General features: G+C 43.1%; 1 protein-coding gene across 1 annotated transcript in view; it reads left to right on the top strand.

Annotated features, from left to right (window-relative positions):
- Positions 1-25,952, top strand: part of LOC146810320 (cholesterol transporter ABCA5-like) — a 1,540,893-nt gene that overhangs the window by 999,925 nt on the left and 515,016 nt on the right. The window contains exons 23-25 of the mRNA XM_085617316.1: positions 3,112-3,225; positions 18,589-18,759; positions 24,265-24,378. Coding sequence (XP_085473442.1) covers positions 3,112-3,225; positions 18,589-18,759; positions 24,265-24,378 — 399 coding nt within the window. The remainder of the gene's footprint in view (positions 1-3,111; positions 3,226-18,588; positions 18,760-24,264; positions 24,379-25,952) is intronic.

Below are 25,952 nucleotides of genomic sequence, written 5' to 3'. Positions count from 1 at the left end.
GTAACGTGTTGGAGCTCCTGTGGTTCCTTGTCTGGCCGGCCTTTTTGAGTTTGGAGGCCAAGTATTTGGGCTTCCCTGTGTGCAGGGCTTTGTGCATGAGGTAGGCAGTTCTGAAGCTGGCACGCATTTCGACTGGGAGCTATATTAGTTCTCTCAGTGCAGGGGAGATGTGTTCATATTTTTTAACTCCGGTGACTATTCTGGCTGCTGCGTTGAGAGTTGTTTTGAGGGGAGCTAGGTGGGATTTTGCTGTACCTGTGAGGACTACATTCCCGTAGTCAAGTCTAGAGAGCACCAGTGATTGAGTAGCTTGTTTGAGGTCCTTGGGCGGAATGAAGGGTTTTATTCTGTTCAGTAGTTTCAAGTTGAGGAAGGCGCTCTTTGCCATGTTCTTGATGTGTTTGGTCAAGTCAAGTTTTGGATCTATGGTGATTCCCAGTGATTTTGCAGAGTCAGCCAGGGTGAGATTGCCGTTGAGAGCCTCAATAGCTGTTAGCCATTCTACGACTAGGGGGTTCTCTTCTTTGTTGGAAATGAGGAGGATTACCATCTTGTCTTTGTTGAGTTTGAGGTGGTTTTTTGATAACCAGTGTTGAACTTCCCGCCGAGTGCCATTGAGTCACTGAATGTCATCAATGGAGGAGGTTTCAAGATAGATATGGGTGTCGTCTGCATATAGATGGAAGAGGATGTTGGCTTTTTTGAGTATGGAGGTGAGGGGTTCCATGTAGATGTTGAAAAGTTGGGGGGAAAGCACTGATACTTGGGGGACAGCCCTGCTGACTGGGTGTGAGTCTGATGAGAAGTTTTAGATTTTTACTCTTTGGGTGCAGTTAAGGAGGATCACCAGCGTAAGACCACCTCATCTACACCTACCCTTTCTTGAAGAGCCTTGAGTAGATTATGGTCAACCGTGTCGAAGGCTGCTGATAAGTCTAGGAGAATGAGTACCCAGCATTGGTCCGTATCGAGTGACTTGTGAATATCGTCTATGATGCTTAGGATCGCAGCCTGTGCTGCAGCCTTTTCTAAAGCCCGATTGATGGGGTCTAGAAGGTTGATGCTGTCCAAGTGCTGAGTCAGTTGTCGGAGAATGCACCTTTCCAGGATTTTGGATCGGAGAGGGACATTAGAGACGGGTCTGAAGTTGTTCAGATCATTGGTGTCCAAGCCTGTGTTTTTTCAGTAATGGCGTGACCTGTCCGACTTTGAGGCAGTCTGGTATGACTCCGGTTCTCAGGAAGCTGTTTATGATCTTGCTCCAGAGCGGGGCTAGGGAGAGTTTAAGCTTTTTGGCCAGTTGGGTAGGTATAGGATCTAGGACGTGAGATGAAGGTTTGGCGGTGGAGATCAGTTTGACTATCTCCGCTTCCGGGATGGGGTTGAAGGATATCCAGAGTTTTGGGGGGAGCTTGGGTTTGGTGTCTTCTGTCCCTGGTGCCAGGCTCTTGTAGGGAGTGCTGAGGTTGTCATCCAGTGAGAGCTCAATTTGGGGGTTTTGCCGATGAAGAAGTTGGTGAATTTGTCGCACAGGTCTTTGGATGCCCGAACTGAGGATGAAGGGGGCTTGGAAGTTTGTTGCCTAATGAGGTTAAAGAGTTCTTTGGGCCTGTTTTTTTCGTTGTCCATAGCGTTGCAGAAAAATGAAGTTTTTTCATTCTTGATGTGTTTTTTGTACTTCCTGCGTACTGATTTAAGTTGATCGCGGAGGATAGTGGTAGGGTTGTTCTGTCAGTCTTTCTGTAGCTCTTAGATGTCTTCTTTCGGAGTTAGTCTGAGTTGAACCAGGATCTGGAAGGAATATTCCTGACTATCTTTAGTTTCAAGGGGGCTAATTGGTCCAGAATGGAAGTCATAGTTGTGTTGTAGTGAGAGGTGAGTTTTGTTGTGGAGAGATCATCAGCGGATATAGGGAGGAGAGAGCTTACTCTTTCCTCTAGGTCAGCTATGGGCATCCGGGTTACATTTCTCGCCCATTTGGGGGGGTCTTGCATGGGGGGATGGTATAGGATCGTTTGGTTGATGTGGAATAGGATGGTGTGGTGGTTGGACCAGTCAACGGGCAGGATGTGGACGATCGTGACTGTGTCGCGTTGGGCAATAATGGCATCTAAGGTTGATCCTCTGCTATGAGTGTCCTCTGAGGAATGTTGGGTAAGGTTGTTGCTGTGTAGAAGATCATTCAAGGTTCGGATTAGCAAATTGTTTTCATCATCCCAGTGAAGGTTGAGGTCGCCTAGAATTAGGTTGTTTGAGTCTCGGAGTGCGCTGTGCGCAATCAGGTCAGACAGGTGTTCACTGGAAGCGGTGGTGTTGCCTGGCGGATGGTAGAGTAGATGGCGAGTAGTGTTTTGTTGTCTCTTGTCTTGATGTTGGCGGTTAGGCATTCAAAGCTGCTGCAGCTGAAGGTGTCAGTTTCCGTCACGGAGACGTTGTTCTTGTGTATGATTGCTCTACCCCCTCATCGTTGGTCTTTTCTGTCTTTGTTGATGATTGCAAAGCCTTGTGTTGGATTCTGTATTTATCTTGTCACATTTGCTGCGCTTCAAAGACAGAGGTAAAATGTTAGGCAATGTCTTCTGACAAATTGCTGCTTATTTTTTTAACATGGGGACTGGTGTTTACACATTCCTCTCACTTTTGCAATAGAAGAAAAGAAAAGTAAAGTGAAATATGTGAAAATCTTGCTGTGGTACTGGGAGTGTGAAAGGAAAGGCTTTAGGATGTATTTATTTTGTAACACACATTTAAAGGCATCTTTATTTACTGCCTTGACTTTTTGCAACCCACCAAACATTGGCTCGCGACCCAAGGTATTTTTTATTGCGTGCACCTAGCCAAAAGGCAGCAGAGCGCTGTACATGATCAAAGACTTGCATAAAGTAGACAAGTAATAGAAGGAGAAACTGGGCTAGAAACAGTTAGTGCATTGTGATGTAGTGTTCCTTAAAAGGTAAGTTTTCAATTTGAGCAGCTCCCGTCAGTAGATTGAGGGGATTAAAGTTGATGTATGAATGAATAAAAGCAATTTCAACATGTTATTTTTGTTTATTATTGCTTCTATCTATACGTAATCTAAATTCATACAGTAAATACGTATTTGTTTTTTAGGAAATCACAGAGACCATTTTCAAACTCGAGTTGTATTTTCAAGCAGCGCTGCTGGGAATTATTGTAACAGGAATGCCCCCTTACTTTGCCATGGAAAATGCAGACTGCCATAAGGTAATTGTCCAAAGGCAATGCAATATTTGTTGTTTTTCGTATTCTGGATATTGCAGAAATATATCTGTGAGATTATTTATGTACTTCAACTGCCAGCATGTAATAATGTGCCTTCGAGACATCTGGGCCTTGTGTACTTGTCACTGTGATGCGTTATGACTATAGACAAGGATAGTTCTCCATTTATGATGCTTTTGAATGCTTGATTTTGTCTTTCACTATTGCCTCTCAAGCATAGTAGTCATGGACTATTCTGTTACTGTTGGACCTATTGTCCTGAATCTTGCTCTCTTGAAAACAAATCGGGCTTGACCAACTGCGAATTAGGTCTAATCATGTGTATAAACATTCTGCTAAAAAGCATCTACATGTGTATCTGTTTTTGGAGCGGAAAAGGTAATGTTGTGACGGATAGACCGGTTTAAAGCTGCTACACCTACGCGTAATCCTCCTCCCTTTAGGACCTCATAAAAGACCTTGAGACCATTTACCTCACACCCAGAGACTGGCATCTTCTTTGTCCCACCACTCACTGTTACAACACTTATCATGATGTTATGTGAACATCATACATGCACTATGTGTAACACCAAATGTGGATCAGAAATCCCTTTGCACAGCATTTCTTTGTCACTCTAGGCTATGCCTATACAAATAAATCAATAAAATAAAGATATCCGTATGGTGTTGGGACACCTTCACCACAAAGTGTAAAGGCACGTTATGAAGCTCTGCCCTTGTCAAAAAGCCTGTAAATGTTCTCTTGGGATGTGCATTGGAGATCGAAGGTGCACATACCATTTACATTTTAGCCTTGTTTTTAGGTCTTGCTGAGTCAGCGCGCACGCGCTGCTCGGAGAGACATTTTGTAGGTGAGTTTTCAAAGTGCTGCTGGCTGGCTTAGCGCTTGCGTTCACGCGAGCGTGCACGCGTGCACCTGCCAGCTTTCAGCCCTGCACCGCATCGCACAACACTCGCCAGCCTACTTTTGCCATCGCACGCGTGCGCGCATACCACTCGCGCGGCGCTCGATTGTTAAAATTCCTTTCATGCCCACTCACCAGCCTACTGGTCGCGCGCGCACACGCACCACTCGCGCAGCGCGCGTGCTTGTTTTTACTTTTTTTTCAATATAATCCCCCTATTTATACACATTCGGCCTTCTCTGGCTTTTTAGTCAAGAACACTTTCATTGCTAGCATTTGTTTAGCTCACACTTACAGCGATACATGTGCCACTCTTACAGCGATACATGTGCCACTACAAGTCCCATAATGCAACCTGCATGTTGGCTGCAAAGTCACGTCTGTCATAAGAAGGTTTCGAACTTGACTTGGACCTCTTAACAACAAACGACTGACACACGTGTGCATATATATAAGTATTATTAAAATGCATACAGTGCAGTCGCGCCTCTGCAATGTTACATTAGCCCCGAAGCAGTGAATGTCATGTGTAATGAGAACGCGTTGTTAAAAGGGCTGGAGAAGGGAGGCCTCCATCTGCTCGACCTAAACCCAACTGGCCGCAGGCCCGTCCATCCGCTGTAAAAACCTTTCCTAAAGCACACGTCTCTTCCGCTGGAAGCAAACATGGAACTCATTTCTCACCAGCATTTCTGTATTCCTCCCAAGTATCTGGCGTGAGAAGCAGAGGTGATATACGGCAGGCCTGTCATCTAAAAATTATGCACCACACCTCTCCACATCTCGGGTACCATGAATATTGCACCAGTGCGTGGCAGGCTAGTTTCTGAAATTTACCATTTGCATTAAAAAGCTGACAATTTTCATTTTATTGTGATTTCCACTGAAAGGCAGGCCATGCCAAGTTAATAATAAATTCTGCAAATTGTAAACTGCGACCTGGTTTCCTCCTGGGCCAGCTGCATCATTAGTTCCTCTTCTTGAACCATACTAAACTCCTCAGCTCTCCTTGGAGACGTTTTCTAAAGAAATGCGTTTTCTGACAGTTCTTGGCTTGTTTGCCTGGCTCTGAAAGGCCCCTGCGTCGAAGCGCCCTGCTTTGTACCGGCAGCAGTTGTGGCGGATTGAACAAAAGCGCTCCATGACGTTTATCTCTTTAACTTGGCACTCGCTTTTCATTTGGCTACATATGGAATATTGTTCGACACCTCAGAGGTCGCAGGAAATGGTGAGAACCGTGCACGGTGCGGGATCATCCTACAGCAATTTATTTAAGTTGGTTCATTTGCTTGACTTGAACTAAGATTTTTGTTTCAAATTGTGCAGTGTTTGAAACGAAACCCCGGTTGTTCAGCGGCCCATGGGTGAAACTAATATCCTTGGGCCAACCTCAACATTTAATTCAGCTGCTTACAGAAAATATTTTTTTTTGTATTAGACTCTTTTGGAGATGGAAACTAAAGGTGGGCGAACCAGCAAAATAAGAGAGAAAACCGACCCAGGGCCGAGGCAAAGGTATGACTTGGCTCTAAGAGCCATAACACGAACCGAGCCATTGGCCAATTTGGCATGCACATCATGCAATAAATATAATATAAAAATATGCTAAAGGGTCTTCAATTTATTTTTAAAAAGTGGTGTATTTCATTAATTTTCACAACCACTTCACTTTAGACCATTAGACATTTCTACAGCATTTAGAGGCATTTTGTAGAAGTGATAGTTTCGACATATGAGCTTAGAGAGATTCATGTCCTCGTCCTGCCCTAGCGGTGAATCTATTAGTGAACCAAGAGGCAAGTTATGTGCCATATGTGTCCTTAAGGTGGGCTCGTTTTTTTTTTTAAATTACAGATGAAGCAAGAGTGAAGTGTACTGAAACATTTGAAATAGAGGTTTTTATCAAGCTAACATCCTGAACTGATGTATTTTAAGGCGGACTCAAATGTAAAGAGAAGTGCTGGTACTCTCCCCCTTAAAATAAACAAGCATTGGCATAGCCAATAGATCTCGCTTTTGGGACCTTATAAGTATTTAGTTATGCAGCACAATATCCTGTGTGCAACAACTGTTGCATGGCAAAACACTTATAAGGTCCCAAAGGCGAGACCTATTGGCTATGCCAATGCTTGTTTATCATGTAAATGAAAGGGTATGTTATATTTTTGCCCTCCACTTCTTGGGCCCTCTCTGTGTGGTGGAGTATGCTAAATAGTTTCTTTATGATTTTCTTATAGAGCAATTCATTACAATATTTTATACTAATCGAGTTTCAGTCCATGGTATTGATAAGCTAAAAAAATTCAGTATTTGGTATCGGACGAGATGACGTGTATGGTTCAGTTTCAGATAAACAAGCATTGTTTGGAGCATTTCTCGTTTCCACAAGTGACATATGAAGTGCTTGCAGAAAAATAAACTGTATGTTCGAGGCATGTGAGCTGTAGATCACATGCTTTGCATAGCCTGCCATCTAGTGTTGGGCCCAGATGTTTGCACTTTGTTTTTCTTCTAAGAAGTCTTTTCCAGTCACGAGGCAGGTGACTCCTCATTTCGGTGATAGTGCGCATGGGCATCGACTCCATTGTTAGATTGTTTTTTTCCGCCATCAGGTTCGGATGTGAATTGCTGCACTCCGGTTCGGCACTGTTTCTCGGGTTCCCTTCAACGCGCAATCCATTACCCTCGATGGTATTGTTTTCCGATTGCGTTTCCCAATCTGCGCATATCGTTTCGACTGAAAGACCGTTGAGCCTACCCGCGCCGGGCTCGCTAGCAGTCGATGGAATGGACTCCATTCAAGCTCTGTCCCAGGTGTCGCGCTAAGTTTCCCCACACCAACTTGCATGAAGTGTGCAACCTCTGTCTATCCCCGTAACACGGCGAAAAAGACTATGACGCGTGCCAATTGTTTTGGTCGAAGAATATGCTCTGTGACTGTCGGGCTTGACATCACGAAATGCAACATCAGGACGGCTCTCCACCGGACCTCTTCAGCAAAGAACTACACGCTCAAGGAGCCGAACAAGTATGACATATCTCCGTGTCCGAGGCCTACTCCGACATGGAAGAAGAGGAGCAAGTTACACTGGGTTAGCATACCGTGAGTACAGAAACCCCCATACCCCAGCAACACAAGACCAAAAAGGCTCAGATCCTTCCTCTGCTTTTGGGCCAAGGTCCGCACTGCCCTCGAGCCCGGCACTGAAACATAAGCAAAAGCCTTCCAGCTCGGGCATGTCATGATAACCATTCCACCGTTATTGATGAGTAAATCTTCAGAGCCGAAGGGTTTGGAGCCAAAACTTTCCACACCGAAAACGGCGACCAAAGGCAAAAAGACTCCACCAAAAGAGCCTCGGTCCAACGTTCCACCTTCGGATCTGAGACAGAAAGAACTGGTAATAAATCCAGACTCTTGAAATAACCATGGCAAATTGCCTGAAAAAATGAAAATGGGCCTGCAGGAGGATTACCTGAAGAAGAGAAATGTGGGTACTAACGCTTCTCCGCCTTACATTCCGCCTCCTTCGCCCATTGATCCAAACTTACTCATCACATCCATAAATTCACGACCACCACTTTCACCTGACCCACAGGATGAAGGGGATGGGTATGAGGATTGACCACAGGATACTGACCCATGGGAAGATTATGACACTGACCCAAACACAGATAATGACCCTGATTTATATCCGACCAGACCCTCACCACCCGACGACAATATAGGATACATTGAGCTACTTAACAGGGCTTCTCATTATCATGGGGTGGAGCTACATAAGGGGGCTTTAGAAGAGGATTTCTTATTCAAAACCCTAAGTTCCTCTCAGAGAGCTACTCATGCACTGCCAATGCCTAAAGAGTTGCTTAAGCATACAGATGAGATCTTTAAAGATCCTGTGAGGGCAAGAATCATTACACCCAGGGGGGAAAAAATATATAAACCTGCACCTACTGACCACGTCTACATCAAGGGTCAGCTGCCTTTGGACTCTCTTGTGGTTTCCAGCGCTCGCAAGAGAGCTAACTCACAGACCACAGGTGAGGCCCCTCGTCCTGATAAGGAATCTAAATTAATTGATGCCTCGGGCAAAAGGGTTGCTAATGCTCAAGCTTTGTTAGCTCGCTATGATAGGCCTCATTATGATGAGTTAGAGAAGCTCATGCAATTTCTACCTGATGAGCATAATTCAAAGGCTAATGACCTTATTCAGGAGGGCAAACCAATCACAAACACGTCCATCAGGTGCGCATTAGACGCAGCAGACACAGCAGCCCGGGCAGTAAACACCAGCGTACTGCTACGCAGGCATGCTTGGTTGAGAATTTCAGGATTCAAACCTGAATTGCAAGCCTCAATTCTCAACCAACCATTTAACAAAGAACACCTCTTTGGTCCAGCAGTTGACACTTCACTGGAAAAAATGAAAAAAGACCCTGAGGTCGGCAAGTCCATGGGGGCTTTGCAGTTACCTTCAAATAGGGGATAATTTAATCGCTCCTTTTACACGGGTGGTTCCAAAAATATATCCACAGAGAATCCCTCCTCCTCTTACAAGGGCAACAACCAATCACTCTCATCAAGAGGCTATTTTAGAGGTGGGTTTAGAGGAAACAATGGTAAGGGAAAAGGCAGAGCCAACTCAACACGCACTTTTCCCACAAATAACAAGCAGTGACTTCCTTCCGCTACCTCCCATTCATTCCACTCCTGTCAGGGGACGTCTCTCCCAATTCCTACCTGTCTGGAATACATTCACCACAGACAAATGGGTTCTACAAATTATAAAATATGGTTACTGCCTGAAACTTTCAGACACAACCCCAAACATTCTTCCAAGACCACACTCAATGCCACAAAACCATCTCACCCTTCTCAAGCAAGAAGTTCTATCTCTGGTGGAGAAAGGAGTTATAGAACCAGTCCTGTTACAATATCAAGGGAATGGTGTATACTCCCTTTACTTCCTAATTCCCAAGAAGGACGGCTCTCTTAGGCCTATACTAGACCTCAGAGAACTAAATTTATACGTTCAGTCGGACCATTTTCATATGGTGACAATCCAACAAGTGCTCCCGCTCCTTCAGCAAGGTGACTTTCTGTCCACTCTGGCCTTAAAGGACGCCTATTTCCATATCCCAATACACCCTGCTCACCGCAAATACCTCTGGTTCGTGGTAGCTGGCTAGCATTATCAATTCAAGATGCTCCCATTCGGAGTAACTACCACACCTAGGGTTTTCAATCAATCAAAGCTTTATTTCGACATGTGATGTCATAAAAGCACAAAGTACATAAAAAACAATTTCATAAAAAATACATTTTAAAACATGTCGTAAGAAGATCTAGTTTAGCTAATATGCAATAAATATCTAAAAATTTATTAGATTTAGCAGCTTTGGAAATAAAAAAGAGGGGAATTAACTGGGACTAATAAATCTCTGCCTTATCGACCATGTCCAGCCTAAAAATGTGGCCACCCCACAGACTATAGTGGTGTTAGTGGATGTTTTGAGGATCCTCAAGGCTTCAATGTGATCCCTTGTTCCTAGGTGTAAACAGACGGGCCTAAGCCATTTCATTCTCGGTGGTGAATAAGCTGGGCAGGCAAAAAAGAAGTGGGAGATATTTTCGACAGCACCAGAGCAAAATGGGCAATCTGGAAGAGTCTTATGGGGGAGATTCCATTTGCTGGTGCGGTCACGGAGGGGGAGAGTCCCGAATCTGAACTGGATGAAAAGAGATCTGTCCTTGGGCTTCGTGATGAAGTCCAGATAGGGTTCTAGGAGAGGGATAGATTTATGCTGGCGAAATGCCTCTGTCAACCTTCCAAGGTTAGGATCTCTTAGTTCCAAGGCATCCATCCATACCCAAAATGCTCGTTTGGCTTCCTCCTTGGATATTGGTGCCCCCAAAGCCCCGTCAGATGCAAGACCAGTTGCGACCAAAAGCTTTTTGATGTTTGTGAGCCACTCAATTTTATGGGCTCCACGCATATTCATAACCTTCCTTAGGCCATCGGCATAGTTGGAAAGCTCAGGGGTACGCCATAACCGCGCCCAGTATAACAGAGGGCGAAGAGTGGCTAAATCTCTAATAGAGCGCCTTCCAAAGTCGCTCAATAGTGGTTTGGTTGGGGTGCCCCTAGGGAGTGATGCAAGTTCTCTAAAGAACTTGTTTTCATTGGTCACAAGGGCGTCTACACAACTGAAGCCCCAAAGTTCCGCGCCATAGAGGGCACTACCAACCGCCTTTGCAGCATAAATATCTAGTACTGGGGCAATAGGTTTGGTAGTAGAGGCACGGAATTCCTTTCCAAGGGCTCCAGTTACCCGTTTATGGTTGAGGGCCATTTTATCTATGTGGGGCTGCCTCTTGAGCCTGTCAGAGATTCTAATCCCCAGGTAATCAAACTCCCTGACACGCTCAAGTGGTTTCCCGCCAGAGGATCTAGTTGGATTAAAATAGAGGAGTTTGGTTTTCGAAGTGTTAATGACAAGACCTCTCAGCTCGCAGAGCAAGGAGAAGCGCTCTAGAAGCTTCTGCAGTCCTGTGGGCGTTTTTGAAATTAAAAGCGTGTCATCCGCAAAAAGAAGGGCGGGGACTTTGTCACCCGCCAGTGTGGGGACATCCGCGTCAACTTCGAGCAGATAGGAGACTACGCCATTCACGAACAATGTAAAGAGTGTTGGTGCCAGAACACAGCCTTGGCGAACCCCTCTATTCACCGGGATTTTGTTGGTTTTTTGACCCAGGGTCCCCCATCTGATGTAAGCGAAATTATCTTCGTGCATCCGAATAAGAAGTTTCAAGATATAAGATGGGATCCCCAACTCCTCCAGAGTCAGCCACAGGCGATCACGAGGGACCAGATCGAAGGCGGTCTTAAGGTCAATGAACGCGAGATATAGGGCGCCCTTGCCGATAGTGACCACCTTCCAATAGAGAAGCATTAGCCTAAACGCTTGGTCTATTGTGCTGGTGCAGGCCCTAAAGCCTGCCTGGAACTTTGTCATAATCCCTTTATCGTCCACCCAGGAATGAATCCTTTCTAGGAGGACCCTACCGACCAATTTCTGCCCAGAGTCTATAAGGCTAATTGGGTGGTAATTCGCTGGGTCTCCCCTAGAGCCCTTCTTGAAAATAGGAATTACTTCGGCACCTTTCCAAGACTCAGGCACCTAGGGTTTTCACCAAATGCCTGACAGTAGTCGCAGCTCATCTATGAAGACAAAACATTCAGGTCTTCCCATACTTAGATGACTGGCTCATAAAAGCCAGCTCACAACAGAGCTATCTACGTCACACTCACAACACAGAGCAGTTGCTCCACGATCTTGGATTCACAGTAAATCTGTCCAAGTCCCTTCCTACACACAAGCGTATTTGGGAGCCACTATAATTACACAAAAGGCTCTGGCCTACCCCAATCCGACCAGAGTCCGCAATATGCAGACTCAACTCTCCCAATTTCAGCCTCAACAGTCATTGCCAGCACGAGTGTTCATGCAGTTACTAGGAATTATGGTGTCTTGCATCCTAATAGTCCCTTATGCAAGACTTCAAAAGCGTCCCCTGCAGCAATGTTTGGCACATCAGTGGAACCAAGCTCAGGGTCTGTTATCAGATCTAGTGTTGGTGGACGGCCGCACCCATCGCTCTCTGCAGTGGTGGAATACACAAAATATTTCCAAAGCACGGCCCTTCATCGACCCGGTTCCACATATAGTGCTAACAGCAGACGCATCGCTTACTGGTTGGGGGAGTTCATCTCCAGATGCACACTATTCAGGGCATGTGGAGCTTGCAGCAAAAGCAGCTTCACATAAATCATCTAGAGCTGCTAGCGATTTTTCTAGCGCTCAAAGCATTTCAAGTTCATCTAGTAGGCAAAGCTGTCCTGATTCGTACAGACAACATGACAGCAATGTACCACATACGAAAGCAGGGGGGACACACTCTCTCCAGCTGTCACAACTAGCACAGACCATCTGGAGATGGGCCATACGTCACAAAATGTATCTCCTCGCAGAACACCTTCCAGAAGTAAACAATCAGATTGCAGATCTGCGCAGTCGTCAAAGAGAACAGATCCACAAATCGGAACTACACCCTCAAGTTCTCCTCTCAACCTTTCAGATGTGGGGCTTTCCAGACATAGATCTGTTCGCCACAAACTTAAACGCAAAATGCCCAAGCTTCGCATCCAGGTATCCACACCCATTGTCCACAGGCAATGCACTATGGATTAATTGGTCAGGGATAGTTGCCTATGTTTTTTCCGCCTCCCCCACTCATTCCTTTAGTTCACCGGAAACTCGGACAAGTATCCCTGACGCTAATCCTAGTTGCTCCCACATGGGCCCGTCAACCCTCTTTCACAACCCTGTTGGAGCTCTTAGTAGTTCCTCACCAAAAACTACATCTCACACCCATTCTCCTCACGCAGAGCAAGACATCCAGATCCCAATCATCTCAACCTTGCGATCTGGCACCTGAAATCTTAAAGTTTGGCTACCTTAATCTCCTGCCAGACTGCATAAGCACCATCAAAGTTGCTAGACGTCCTACCACAAGAGCCTGCTATGCAGCAAAGTGGAAGCGGTTTGTGATATACTGTAATAACAATCAAATCAACCCGCTTGCATCTGCAGCGTTCAAATTTAGCGTACTCATCCATATGATTACATCTTGCAGCAATAGCTGCAAACCTCCAGAATAGACATCATCTGTCTCTCTTCAGAGTGCCTGTCATTGAAGCATTTCTGGAGGGACTTCATTCCCCCAAGAGTTCCACCTGCTAAAGTGTGAAATCTCAACATTGTCCTCACCAGACTGATGGGTCCACCTTCTTAGCCATTACATGGATGTGAGCTGCAATTTCTCACTTGGAAGGTAGCTTTCCTCTTAGCTATCATATCACTAAGGAGAGCAGGTGAGCTTCAGGCACTAACAATAGAAGAACCATTTTTACAAGTACACCAAAACAAAGTGGTTCTTTGGACCAACCCTAAATTCCTACCCAAGGTCATTTTTGCCTTTCATAACAACCAATCTGTTAAGTTGCCTGTGTTCTTCCCTCAACCAGATTCCGTGTCAGAACGTGCCTTGCACACCTTAGATGTGAAAAGAGCATTACTCTACTACGTAGAAAGGACAAAACCTTTCCGTAACACAAACCAACTATTTGTGGCTTTTGCTCCACCACATAAAGGCAATCCCAAAAGCCAAACGAACATTAAGAATTCCCCCTAGAGCACACTCCACATGGAATCTAGGGGCTTCTATGGCATTCTTAGGAAATATACCCATAGGTGACATCTGCAAAGCTGCAACATGGTCTACACCTCACACATTCACAAAGCACTATTTTGCAGATGTGTTAGCAAGACAGCAAGTGTTGGCCAAGCAGTTTTACGTACACTATTTCAGACGATTGCAACAGCTAAAGGTTAGCCACCGCTTTGGGAGATAACTGCTATATAGTCTATGCAAAGCATGTGATCTACAGCTCACGTGCCTTGAAAGGAAAATGCTACTTACCCAGTATGCATCTGTTCTTGGCATGTAGAGCTGTAGATTCACATGCGCCCACCCGGCTCCCCGGGTACCTATACCTGTTGCAGTGATATGTTACTTAGATACATATATACATGGACATCTCTTTCTACTACTCCCACTAACTCCATTATCACCCTCTGCAGGAAAACAAATCTAACAATGAAGTTGATGCCCATGCGCACTTTCACCGAAAGGAGGAGTCACCTACCTCGTGACTGGAAAAGACTTCTTCGAAGAAAAACAAATTGCAAAAATCCGGACCAACCCTAGATGGCAGGCTATTCAAAGCATGTGAATTTACAGCTCTACATTCCAAGAACAGATGCATACTGGGAAAGTAGCATTTTCCATATTGATTTGTACAAATGCAAATTAATAAATACAAAGGAATTTTGGCATTCTTAACAATGCATTTCTGAATCTCAGTGAAATTAAGAGTACAAATGAAATATATTGTGTATATATTAACATACATTTCTAATGTGTTGTAAACACAGAAAAGAAACCACAAAACGCAAGAATAAATTATTTATTTGTTTTATTACTTTAATTATATGATGCAGTAGTCTTTTTCAAAAATTCCTTATACAAGAAACATCCTAGAAAGTAGCAATGACGTTATTTTAAATCAGACTTAGGAAAATACTACATAACATTATGATTTTTTTTAATGTAAAATTGATCTCACACTCAAACTCAAAAAAATGATAGCTCTCATTTGATTGCCATATTTTATTTAGAGCTGCATTTTGACATTGAAATGGGAACCTCACACTCCCCGAAAGCTGCAGTGCTACATTAAATGACTCGAGCAACAAAGCCATCCTGCCTTGTACGGATGTGGATATGATTATATTTGCGTGCCTTCTGTGCGCTTCTGCAAAAGAAACATTGTCAGTGATCCGAAATAGCAATATAATAGCTGTGCATCTGAGCCCCATTCCCTCTGCATAAGAAATAATTGGAGACAGAGTTGTAAAAGGATGCTAAAATACTGAGGGGCCCGTACATACAGGGCCTGATTACTGAGAGGATATTCCAGAAAGCTGATATTGACTGCAGATTCAACAGCTTTGCAAGGACTGTGCGCTAACTGGCATGGAGTGGTTTGGCATGATGGAATTTATTTAAATATCATAACCAACCATATTGAAATCATATGGCTGAAAGCATATATTAGGTAGGTATTGGACTAACAGAGTAGAGGTGTCTGATGAAATGTGTTTGGGACTTTTCTAGCAATCACTCTGATTTTTGTAATGACTTACAAGATTTTCATTTTAATTATTATTCTGATGCACAGTCATATAATGCATACTAAATAACAATGTGCAATGGAACAACATCCATTGTGTGTATCTGCTGTTTCAGGGAATCGGGGTCGGGCTCTGTATTATATACACTATACCCTCTGCAGCTAAGAGATCGCTTGACAGGATTGGCTGACACCTAACATGCCCTGTCTAATTAAGCATAACTCAGAGAGAGGACTGAGAGCCACTTTTCCTCTTGGGCTTTTGGAAATATACTGGGTATGCCCCCTAACAACTAGTGAAGACAACACAGCAATTGCATACAAACCAAGCACTGCAACCTAACTCCAACTAGGAATAAAGAATTTCTAAGTAGGGAACAGTCCTGTGAAAAAGACAAACTAAGAGAAAATAAATGTGAAATTATTTTTTTCAGGATATATTTGACTTGTGAAGAGAAATAAAATAATTGTTATTAATCCAATGTCACAGTGTGATCTGTTGAACAAATGATGACAGGTAATTTTCCAAAGAGACCAGGTACACTAAGCTAAAGTGCACAAGGTACAGTGCTTAACAAATCAACATCACAAAATTTTATTTAGACATAATGAACATCTATGTTCATAACCCATATGAGTAAAAATATTAACAATAAACATAAAAATAAGAAAATAAAACAAAAGGGATGAAGGGTTTAAATGTTATGGGCAAACAACAAGCTACTACAAATTACTTTTCACTGTTAAAAAGCCTTCACATTCAGTTTACAGAGAATCAACAGTAAAGAAATAACATTAGGTAGATAACATATTTCTGAAGAAGTGTTGCATCAAAGATTAACTGGAAAGTTGAAAACAGTATAAAATTTTGCCTATGAAAATTAATTTCCAAAAAGAAATATTACAAATCAGATGGAACGAAATAAGTGCTAAAATATTTCTTTTGCGTTAACAATCACTGACAATTATTATAATTTTTTTAAATAGATAGTTTGGCACAATGCTTAATACAAATATCAACAGTTAATTTTTTTTGCATATAATTACTTAAACAATGAATTGGTGGAAACAAGTAAAAAAATATGAAAAGGTTAAAAATAGGACATGAGCTATGCACCACATTCAACACACTCTGTCTGATACAAGATACGTGTGTATGTGAAGCTGAATGATTTTAAATATTAAGTTTTGAATTTAGACAGAAAATTGTAACCAGGACCAACCTGAAGGCTCAATCTAATTTGGGTATCATAAACCCATACAGCTCTTCTGTGAGGTCTTGGTCAATGTTCATATATCAGCCAGAGAGGATCGTATGGGCATAAACCTCCAGAGCGCTGCGTGGTTTTGGGGGTTTGGGAGCTCACATACATTTTGCGGTAACTCAGAATTCAAGCCGAGGCTTGCAACGGGTCTGGCAGCTTGAGTTTCTTGAGGTGCCTGGGTCTGCATGTGGATGTTTAAGGTTCGAGTTTTAAAATTAGATATGGTGTTTCTACAATAGTTATTTATCATAAATCTTCTAAATAGAGCGCCACTGTTTGGGAAAACTCCTGGGTGGTACCACTTCAGGAAGTCAATTTACAGAAGTCCATTTAACCCTTTCCAGCTGGTTAGAGTTCACTTCAGGATTACAGCATGTAAATTAAGTGGACGTGCTGCAGAAGGATACAGGTTCCTCTGGACAAACGAGACAGTTTCCGGGTGAAAAAAATCAGTAGGCCAAAAGTCCTCCAGCAGTCAAGCAAACTCACAGTTGGGCACGTGCCCATGGCCTGGTTCAAGGGTATGGCAAAATCCATTTCCAACAGAAGAATCCAGGAAAACTGTCTAAACAACTCAAAAATAATTTCCTTCCACATTTAAAGATAGCCCAGTATTTCTCTTATGGCAAAGTAGCGGACAAGTGAATTTTATGGGTTCATGCGTTAAGATGCTTCTAAGTAATTTGATTCAGAAAATTATCTACTGTAAAATAATTTCCTACAAAAAACTTACATTTATTTCACTTATGTCGCAAAGTGTGCGAAGGTAACATTTCAGCACTTATACTCTAATAACAGTTGTAATTGCATATGAAGGAATTCTTTGAAAATGTTTAAAGTCTTTCTTCTTGTGAAAAATATATCAGCATAATCTATATTTTTCTAGAAGAAGCACAAGGCACAGGAAGCTTATCAGAACCTATGTGATTCCTTGGAGCCAACAGCTTTCCTTTGGTTGAAAAATTTTTCTTTGCATGATTCATTCACACCTGTTTGCTAAAATGATTGTACCTCCGTTAAGAGGAATTCTTTGATTTGCTACTGCTGGCAGATTCTCTTCCAGGCACCTCAGTGTAGGCTAATTGGCATTCTTCCCAGTGTAGGCAGTTAAAGGCTCTATTAAATGTGCTCGTCTGAGATAAAAAAGGGAATTATGATCTTGGTTATATGTCAAAATTGAAATCTATTTCAAAATGTGTACACTCCAGGAAATATTACTTCTGGGACCCGTTTAGTAAATCATTAGCTGCTTCCATTAGAAAGTTAGAAATTCCGATGTTTAATTCTTGAAGAGGTGAACCAGAATTCTTCTAGCTAACTGTTGGGAATTAATAAAGCACAAAGACATTCAAAATTAGAGGAAGAACAAATATGTATTATATGTGCTCTTATGAAACTATAGTCTCAAAACTATGCATATCTCTAATTGTGCAAACGTTATGCAGTCTTGACCATTGTTTTTATGTATGTTGTATTTGTATAATCTAAAAAGGCAGCGGCACTTCAGAAAGTCTTAAAGGCAAAGATACAGTCAACAAATGATAGGGAGGTAGCTAGGATCTAGAAGCAGAAGAAGTAGACCGATACTGCTTCATGTGGTAGTGTTCTTTAGAGAGTTTCATCTTCACCCCTTTCGTAAATTGGACAGTTGCCCTGCTCAATGTCAAGCCATGAATTTATATTCACTTTTCAATGCTAAGTCTAGCGTCTTTATCTACTGTTGAACAGGCCTGCATCACAAGGGGTTGCAATGGAAGATAAGGGCATATTCTCTTTATTAAATTGAACATGCAGTGGAACAGTCAATTTAACGGGGATGTAGAAAATGGAAAACATAAGGGTTTAGCCAGTGCAGATGGACTTTTTCCCACATTCTCCTGGAACTACTGTCTTGGAAGATATCAAAAATACAGTTTGTTTCTTTTTTGTTGTTGGAAAGGCTTCACAAGTCTAAATATAATTAGAAAAATGTTCTTAAAATTCCACCATTGAAAGTTTTTATCTTTAATCAAGTAAATTATTGCCTACTATTCGCTGATTTTTTAGAATTCACAGATTACAAGCAAATAATTTTAAGAAAAGAAGTGAATAGTACTCACGCGATTGTTAAGAGAGTAACATTCCAAAAACTTTCTAACTTCACAACGGGCAATAGAGTTGGTGGAGAACCTTCCATCCTTCTGTACCACAGAATGATAACAAATGTCGGATATCCATGTTCATTTGTGTGTTGCTTTAGGTGGTATAACAAGGGTGAGTGAAAAATGCAGTGCTTGCAAAACTAATATGTCATGGTACGTCATAGTATATTAAACTAATACCATCTGATATTTATTTTCGTCTCTCTTTCAGATGAAATCTTACACACAATTAAAAATGGCAGGCCTCTACCCATCTGCCTACTGGGTTGGCCAAGCAGTGGTGGACCTTCCTTTGTTTTTCTTGATACTAGTTTTGATGATGGGAAGCCTCTTTGCCTTTCACTATGGAGTATATTTTTATGCTGACAAATTTGTTGCTGTAGTAAGTTATTTTTCTCCTTTTATTTGATAGTAGAGCAAAATATGTCTAGTAGCATTTTAACATTCTGGTATTGGATGAAATATTTATTTGTATCATGCATTACAAAGATTTAAGCTAGTAAGTGAGCATTCATCTGTCATTTAAAATGTTGAATAAAAATAAAATGTTCCTTGTGGCTATTCTAATACCATGCCCCACTTGCTGCCGGTTAACAAAATATTTCCATCAGAGTCAAGGCACACAGTAACAGGAATTAATAAATGATTGTTCTCTGAGAAATGCCACATATTTGTTTCAGTTGTTTGAGCAAAAGTGCAGAGTAGCGTCAAATTTGGCATCACTTCATACACACATTTTCTGATGCATTCTTGCAGATTCCTCACCCGTAGCACAATCCCAGGTATCAGATTGGAGCGGGAAACCTCAAAGCTCTCATATCACCAGTAGGACATGCTGGCTTTGTATTGATGCTGCAAGTGGCATCTGGTGAGCCCACCCAGTGCTATGATTTCAAATCCTTTTTTTCCTCTCCTGCGACCCAGAGTTTGCCGCTCTTTCTCTGAGGTCTTTCTGCTCATAAATTTCAAGTATGCAGTATATTGCCCAACCCCCTCTCCTCCCCCAAAAATAAAAACATTGGTTTAAACCCTGTAGGACCCCCAGTTCAATTTGCCTCTGGTGCCTGGGGTTGGACCATGGCTCCTGGGCCTATCCTTAATGCCACAGTATGCATCCCAAGAGCATTAAAGCGTATGAAGCTAATGCCTCTATGGCTTCAACCAAGGAGGAAATACAAAGTAGAAAACGTCCCAGACATCATTCCTTGTCACCATTTTCTTCATCTGGAAGCAATCAGAATAAACACAAGAAGATGAAGAAGCACTCCAGGGATAAGTTACCCTGTCACTCCCCAAGAGGACTGGAGCAGAAATGAGTCATCTTGCTCCCGGTGGTTCCCCCTCTGAGCGGCCCTGCACCTGTGTCCCCACCAGACCCTGCCTCGGCTCAGCCTCTGACTCCACACGATTTTTTGGTGCCAGGACCTGCCCCTCCCTGCCTGACGTCAGCTCCCGAAGTCTCAATGCCAGGGCCCAGCGGCATTCTTAAACGCCATGTATTCTCTTTTTGCAAGGGCGTCTAAGCCATGTGGTGTAACCATGCACCCATCAGCTACATACAAGCAACCAAAGTTCCTCCCTAAGGCCCCAATGCCAACCGATGCCATACCAATGACACGAATGTCGCATCCACATTGCTTTGATCCTATTCTCAGATACCCGATGCCTTGGATGGTGCTGCCACCTCCACCGCCAGACACAATACCACCGGAGCAGCTACCTGACGCCGCTCTGAAGAGATACCCAACACCTGATGTGAGAAAGGAGAATTCGGAAATAGGCTTCATGAAATATTTGCCACTGATTCAGACCTTCTAGACCTCCGACCTGTTGAAGATACTGGCAAAGATATTTTCGGAGAATTCCAGTGTCTGTCCTTCACTAGTGGATTGGACAAAACTCTGGGAGCAAGCCATTGGTTTCCCCTCCGGTCCCCCTCCACCAGAAGTGGTCTTCCTGCATAAAATGATGCTGCGTCTACCATACAGGCCGGACCTTCTCTCCAAGTTATGGTCAAAGTACTTTACCACAATCTGTGAGGACCCCCCTGCACACTTAAAAATTGAGCTGGACCACTGAATTCCTTTTAGCTGCCACTCGAGGTGGTGGGCGTCATATTGTCAGCGCGCGGTCCCTCCACTAAATATGCCTACTCAGGCAGATGAAAACACTTTGTTGCATGGTATGTGGCCACAATGTGGACACCTTGCAAGTTAAACTGTCTCAGGTCCTGAAGTTTGCACTTTCGCTTGCGATTGTGCAATAGGTTCTGTCAATGGTTATTTAGCTGCCTTGTCCACTATCCTCTGTCTGCCAAACCAGTCATTCCTTTTTAAAACTTCCATTGTCATGCGTTTTTTGAAGTGGTTGACCAATATGTATTCTGCAACCCATGTTTCTTATTGGGACTCAATTTGAGCCACTGCATAGTTGTCCTTTAAGGATGTTGAAATTCAGAGCTGTGTTTTTGGTGCCTATCACCTCAGACTTAAGGGTGAGCAAGTTACAAGCTCTCATCTCCTATACATTAGATTGCTGCAGTAACTTATTATGCAGTTCCCACATTGGTTTTATGGTGATTGCTGAAAACATTCAAACCACCTCCTGTGCTGAATACAACAATTAAAATGGGTACTGAGTAAATCCTGAGGATCTAGACGGGAGAGGACATACATATGCCTGGGTTTTCTTTATTAAAGTCCAAAGAGTTTTTAGTTCTACAGAGTGTCTAGTTTGAAAGTGATGAAGGAACAGAGTATGATGTGCTGAGCTAGACTTTATTCCCTTCAAGATGCCAGCCTTATGTGGCAGATCTCTTCGGGCATTGGTGTCTGTCTCCTTTGGTATGGAGTGGCTTGGTTTCAGTAGATTGGGGGTGGGTGGGTGACATTAGAGGCATGTCCTATGGCTTGCTGACACTACTGCCTGGTCCTTTGGGTTCCCCTCTTATGATATCATGGAGGGATCATGCAACGGTTCATTCAAGTGCATATCTACCATCAGGCAGTAGTGGTACTAGTGATGTACAATATTCAGTCAACCCAGAAGTGTTGAGTAATCTATTTCCAGGCAATTGGGCTAGGTCATGAGAAAATCCTATTTTGAGCAAACCCAGTTGGTGGTACTTTTGAACCACAACGGGGTGTTATTTGGAACACGGCCAAGAATCAGCAATAGAGGCCCAGACCCCTCGACGAACTATTAAGCCAGTGATAGAATGTTAAACTTCTTAGTGTCAATGTTAAGCTACCAGGACATTTTCTGCCTGAGTCGATCCAAGTATGGCACAGAGTAACTTATAGGACTAGGCATTATATGTTTAGCCATGTTATTATGTCTGTGCAAGAGTGAAACGGTGACACAAGACCTTGGTGTTAAGTTATTCAAATGGAGAGGGTGTAGTAAGTTTCTGTTGAAGGGCTTAATTCAGGTTAGCCAACAAGAGGAGACAAAAAAGGGTGATGATCAGGACTAGGGAGAAGGTAAGTGAGTGAAACAGGCATTGCATTCCAAACTTAGACCTAGTCCTTAATAGCCCTATTCGGGGAGGTCGTCAAAAGAAGTCACCCTTAACTTCTTTGCCCTTGGAAAGTCATTACAGGAAGTTGCCTTAAACCTCTCTGCCCTTGAAAAGTTGCCAAAGAATGTCACCCTTAATCTCTGTGCCTTCTACCTAGGTACGTGGTCTGGACATCCTAACAGGAGAGTTAAATATGTTGACAACAGGTGCGGCAGAGAGGAGGAATGGTGAGAAAGGCAAAGTGGTGTAGGTTAATGGGAATTGGCCCCATGACCATAGGCCATGGATGCAGGTGAAAGAAAACACCATATGCACAACAGCAACTACAATATTCAGCATCCATAATGCACCACGGCAGATCATTGCAACATCTGGCACTCAGCAGTCATTCCCATAAACAATGAAGGCATCATCAAAACATTTCGCACATTTGGGACGCAGGGACACTTAAAGGTCTTCTCAACACAACACCAAAAGCTTAAGATTTGAGAGCTCCAGGGAGAAAGCTCAAGGCAGAATGTAGGAGTGGGGTGGTGGGCGAGCTGAAGACCTCCTTTACATCCACATCCAAAAATAAAAAAACATTGATTCTTCCGATCCTGCAAACTATGGATACATTTCCTTTGGTCCAGTCCTGGTTAAGTTGATTGAGAGAGTGGTCGTCGTCCATTCTTTTTATCTTCACTGAGGAAAATAAGTCTGCTCTCAGAGCAACCATCTGGATTCTGACCAAGCAGAGGCACAGAATCAGCCCACATATCTCTCTGGGAGGATGTAAAACTTACAGTGGGTCTATCAGCCTCGTTCACCGTGGTCCACCAGCAAACACTACTGCTCACAGGCTGTAAAGTATTTTGACTTGCAAAAATTCCTTGAAATGGATTGCCTCTTACCTCAAAAGCAGACTAATTCTTATAACCATGTCTGTTCATATCCAGACCACTGCAAAGCCCAAACTACACAGGGGGCAATCATTTCACCTCTTTTATTCAATCTGTACCTGAACGCTTTATCGGAACTGATATAAGTTTTCAGTCTTACGTGTTACACCTATGTGGATGCGACACAAATCACTGTAAAAATGATTCGATCATATCTAGTCCAACCAATCACCACATTAATAAACATGTTGGTTCTGCCAATTGAATGTATTAGGAGTTCACTTTCTAAGAACTCAAGGCCAGATGTGCAGGCACACTTTGATGAAGAGATCCAATGTTCACAGCTGCCGCACTGGAGGACCAATACCAATCTAATCACTTCTCACCTGTTAAACTCACAACATGAAGGCTGACTTTAGCACAAGGCATCCAGGCACAGATCTGCCACTGTCGCCTCAGCCTGTAACCATTCCCACCAACCTAACAGCTTAAAGTGGACACCCTTCTGCTCAAACAGGCATAAAAAGATACTGACCAAAAACATCACAATTAATCAGGGTCTGTCGAGCTAATATAGCCACCAACCGACAACAACGATATACCTACACGCCAGTCTCTGACACTGCTTTAATTCATCAAACTACTATGCGCAGCCCCTCAAGACAGCAAAATGCTTCATACACATGCACACTTATTCAGAACACCCTTTCATCCAAATAGCACCTGGTGGTATAGCTTGCTACCTGCCTGGAAAGGCCTTTGACTCCCTGTGAGGGCTACGACGCTTGATATAAATATTGCAGTACAGGGCAACTTAAACTCAATATAATTATGCACCACAGCAGGTACTTGAAAGAAACAAACTCTCAGCAGTAATTCCGACAAACAACAAAGGCACAACTAAAACATGTTTCTACTACCATGGAAAGCTGGGACACTCGATCGACTCCTCAGTGCAACACCAAAAGCTTAAGCTGTTGTACGCTTGCAGGAGGGGGAGGCAGAGTAGAGAAGAGGGAGGTTACAGGAAGGACATAGAGCTCATTTTAGTGTTCTAAGTAAGATGCCTGCATGAGTTCTCCATCTTGAGCTCTGTCCTGAACTGTACCTCAGAATGGATGGCTGTGTAACAATTTTATATATGTCATGTCACTTATTTGTTCACCTCTTGACCCTATGAGGACAAGTACGAATAACTGGTCCAAACAATGTGGAGAGATGAACCGTAACTAATGTTTGTTTCATATCAGCTACAAGACATTTTTGACCCTTTATGTATATTTATTTTTAGCTTCTGATAAAGCGTGCTTATTTACAACCACTCCTCGTTATAAGGAATGTCTTTCTGAAGAGAACTGCCTACAAAATATCGGGAACTCCAAAGCAAATGTTTACTTTCTAAAAATGTGCTACCAAACGACTAGCTACATTATATTTGCTTTGTTTCTTTCCTCGTGCATTGACTCTTTCAATGGTCTTTTTGCAGGTATTTTGCCTTTTTGGTTATGTTCCAGCAGTAATCCTGTTCACTTACGCAGTTTCTTTCACCTATAAAAACGTGCAGAACACTCAAGAGTTTTGGTCATTCATCTTTTCTGTGGTAAGTAGCACAGACTGAGATGGTTTGATTTCAGGGTATGTTTTGCATCTGGGGCCGCGGCACATTACAAGTTAGTGCCCGTTAACAACTCCTAAATAACCAAACATAATAGTTCGGTTTATTGGTGCTTTTTCTTTATCAGTCAATTTGGCAGTATGTAAAATGTGTTTTATGACTTAATCATATCAGTGTTTTCTTATTCATAGAAAGCACTGAAAAAATCTATTGGAATTGGGTAAGCCAGGGAAGTGAATAGAGACGAAACCGAAGCATTGCACAGTTTAAAGAATAGAGGTTAAGTTGAGCCTTGTGGTTAAAGCTAGCCTTTTAAAGAGAATGCATGAGTTGAGATAGCCTGCGGGCGGGGGCAGAGGGAAGGCTTGAAGCAAGTGTGCGCTGTCCCATAGAAGACTAAAAAAAGGGAGAGTATACTGTATCTGAGGCGTGACTGTATCTGAGGTATGGTGAGGTAACATTTTGACTTGTGAAGAACCAGAATGAAAGTGTAAGACTGCATCTTGAGGCGGAAGTAAGAGCTGAGAAATGCCTGCATCAAGTGCATCCTTATAGACCCTGATTGCACTTGTGGAGTGGCTGCATCACAGTGCATTAATGCTTACTTGGCTGCCTCCCAGGTCTCCAAGCCCTCCCAACGCAGCATGTCCCTGAATGGCTTGATAAAGCTTAGTGGGATTTCAGGCAAGTATCTAGGAATATGCGGCATGAGTCATAGACTGTGATGAAATCTCACATATGCTATCTGTAACAGCCCATTAGCATCATGTGGGAGCCGCAAATACGGGAGGAAGATCTGATGGACCATCAGTTGTGCTTGCGCACAGTGGAGGGACATTGCAATTCTTCCATGAGTTGCCCTGCAAACCAGTGTGCAAAGTACTGCAGCTGCGCCGCTAAATAATAATACTCAAAGTTCAGGACACCCAAGCCCCCCTTGTCCATGGGCAGTTGTAGTTTACTGAGCACAGCTCAACACCTACCTTTGTTCTAAATGAAACTCCCCAGTCCTGAATGTAAGGTGTGGAATGTGGATTTGGGGATATGTACCGGGGAAGCATTACCATCTTGGATAAAGACACTCTACCCTGTACTGTGATTGGCACGGGACTCCAAAATGCCATTTGGGATTGAAGCAATGCTATGGTTCTGGTAAGGTTGCCATCAATAATGTCCCGTGTTTCATGGCATATATTTATTCCTAAATAGCGGAACGTGGCACTTCAAACAGTAATAAAGTGAAAACACGACACCAGAGCAGTCCTGCTTCCTGGCAGGATGCACAGGTCCAGATGTGTACTGAAGAGTTGGGTTTAAGGGTCCATTATTTATACCTGGTGTCCACTTTGAAGTAGAGGAAGCTTCTAGAGGTTTCCATGCCGCTGAGGAGTAAGGCATCCCCCTTCCTCCCTGTCCTAGCCCCAGCTTATCTGGAGTCACAAAAGACTAGTGTCAAACCCTTTGTGAGAGTGCTGAGACAGAGCCTTTGTGATGTGCAAGTGTGATAGGTGACAGCTCCTCCTCCTCTATAACTTCAGAGTGGCCCATCATGGCAACAC

The sequence above is a fragment of the Triturus cristatus genome, chromosome 7, assembly GCF_964204655.1.
Source record: "Triturus cristatus chromosome 7, aTriCri1.1, whole genome shotgun sequence".
In the NCBI taxonomy this organism is placed as follows: Eukaryota; Metazoa; Chordata; class Amphibia; order Caudata; family Salamandridae; genus Triturus; species Triturus cristatus.
Note: the sequence above shows the minus strand (reverse complement) of the source record. Positions and strands in the feature narration are given on the sequence as shown.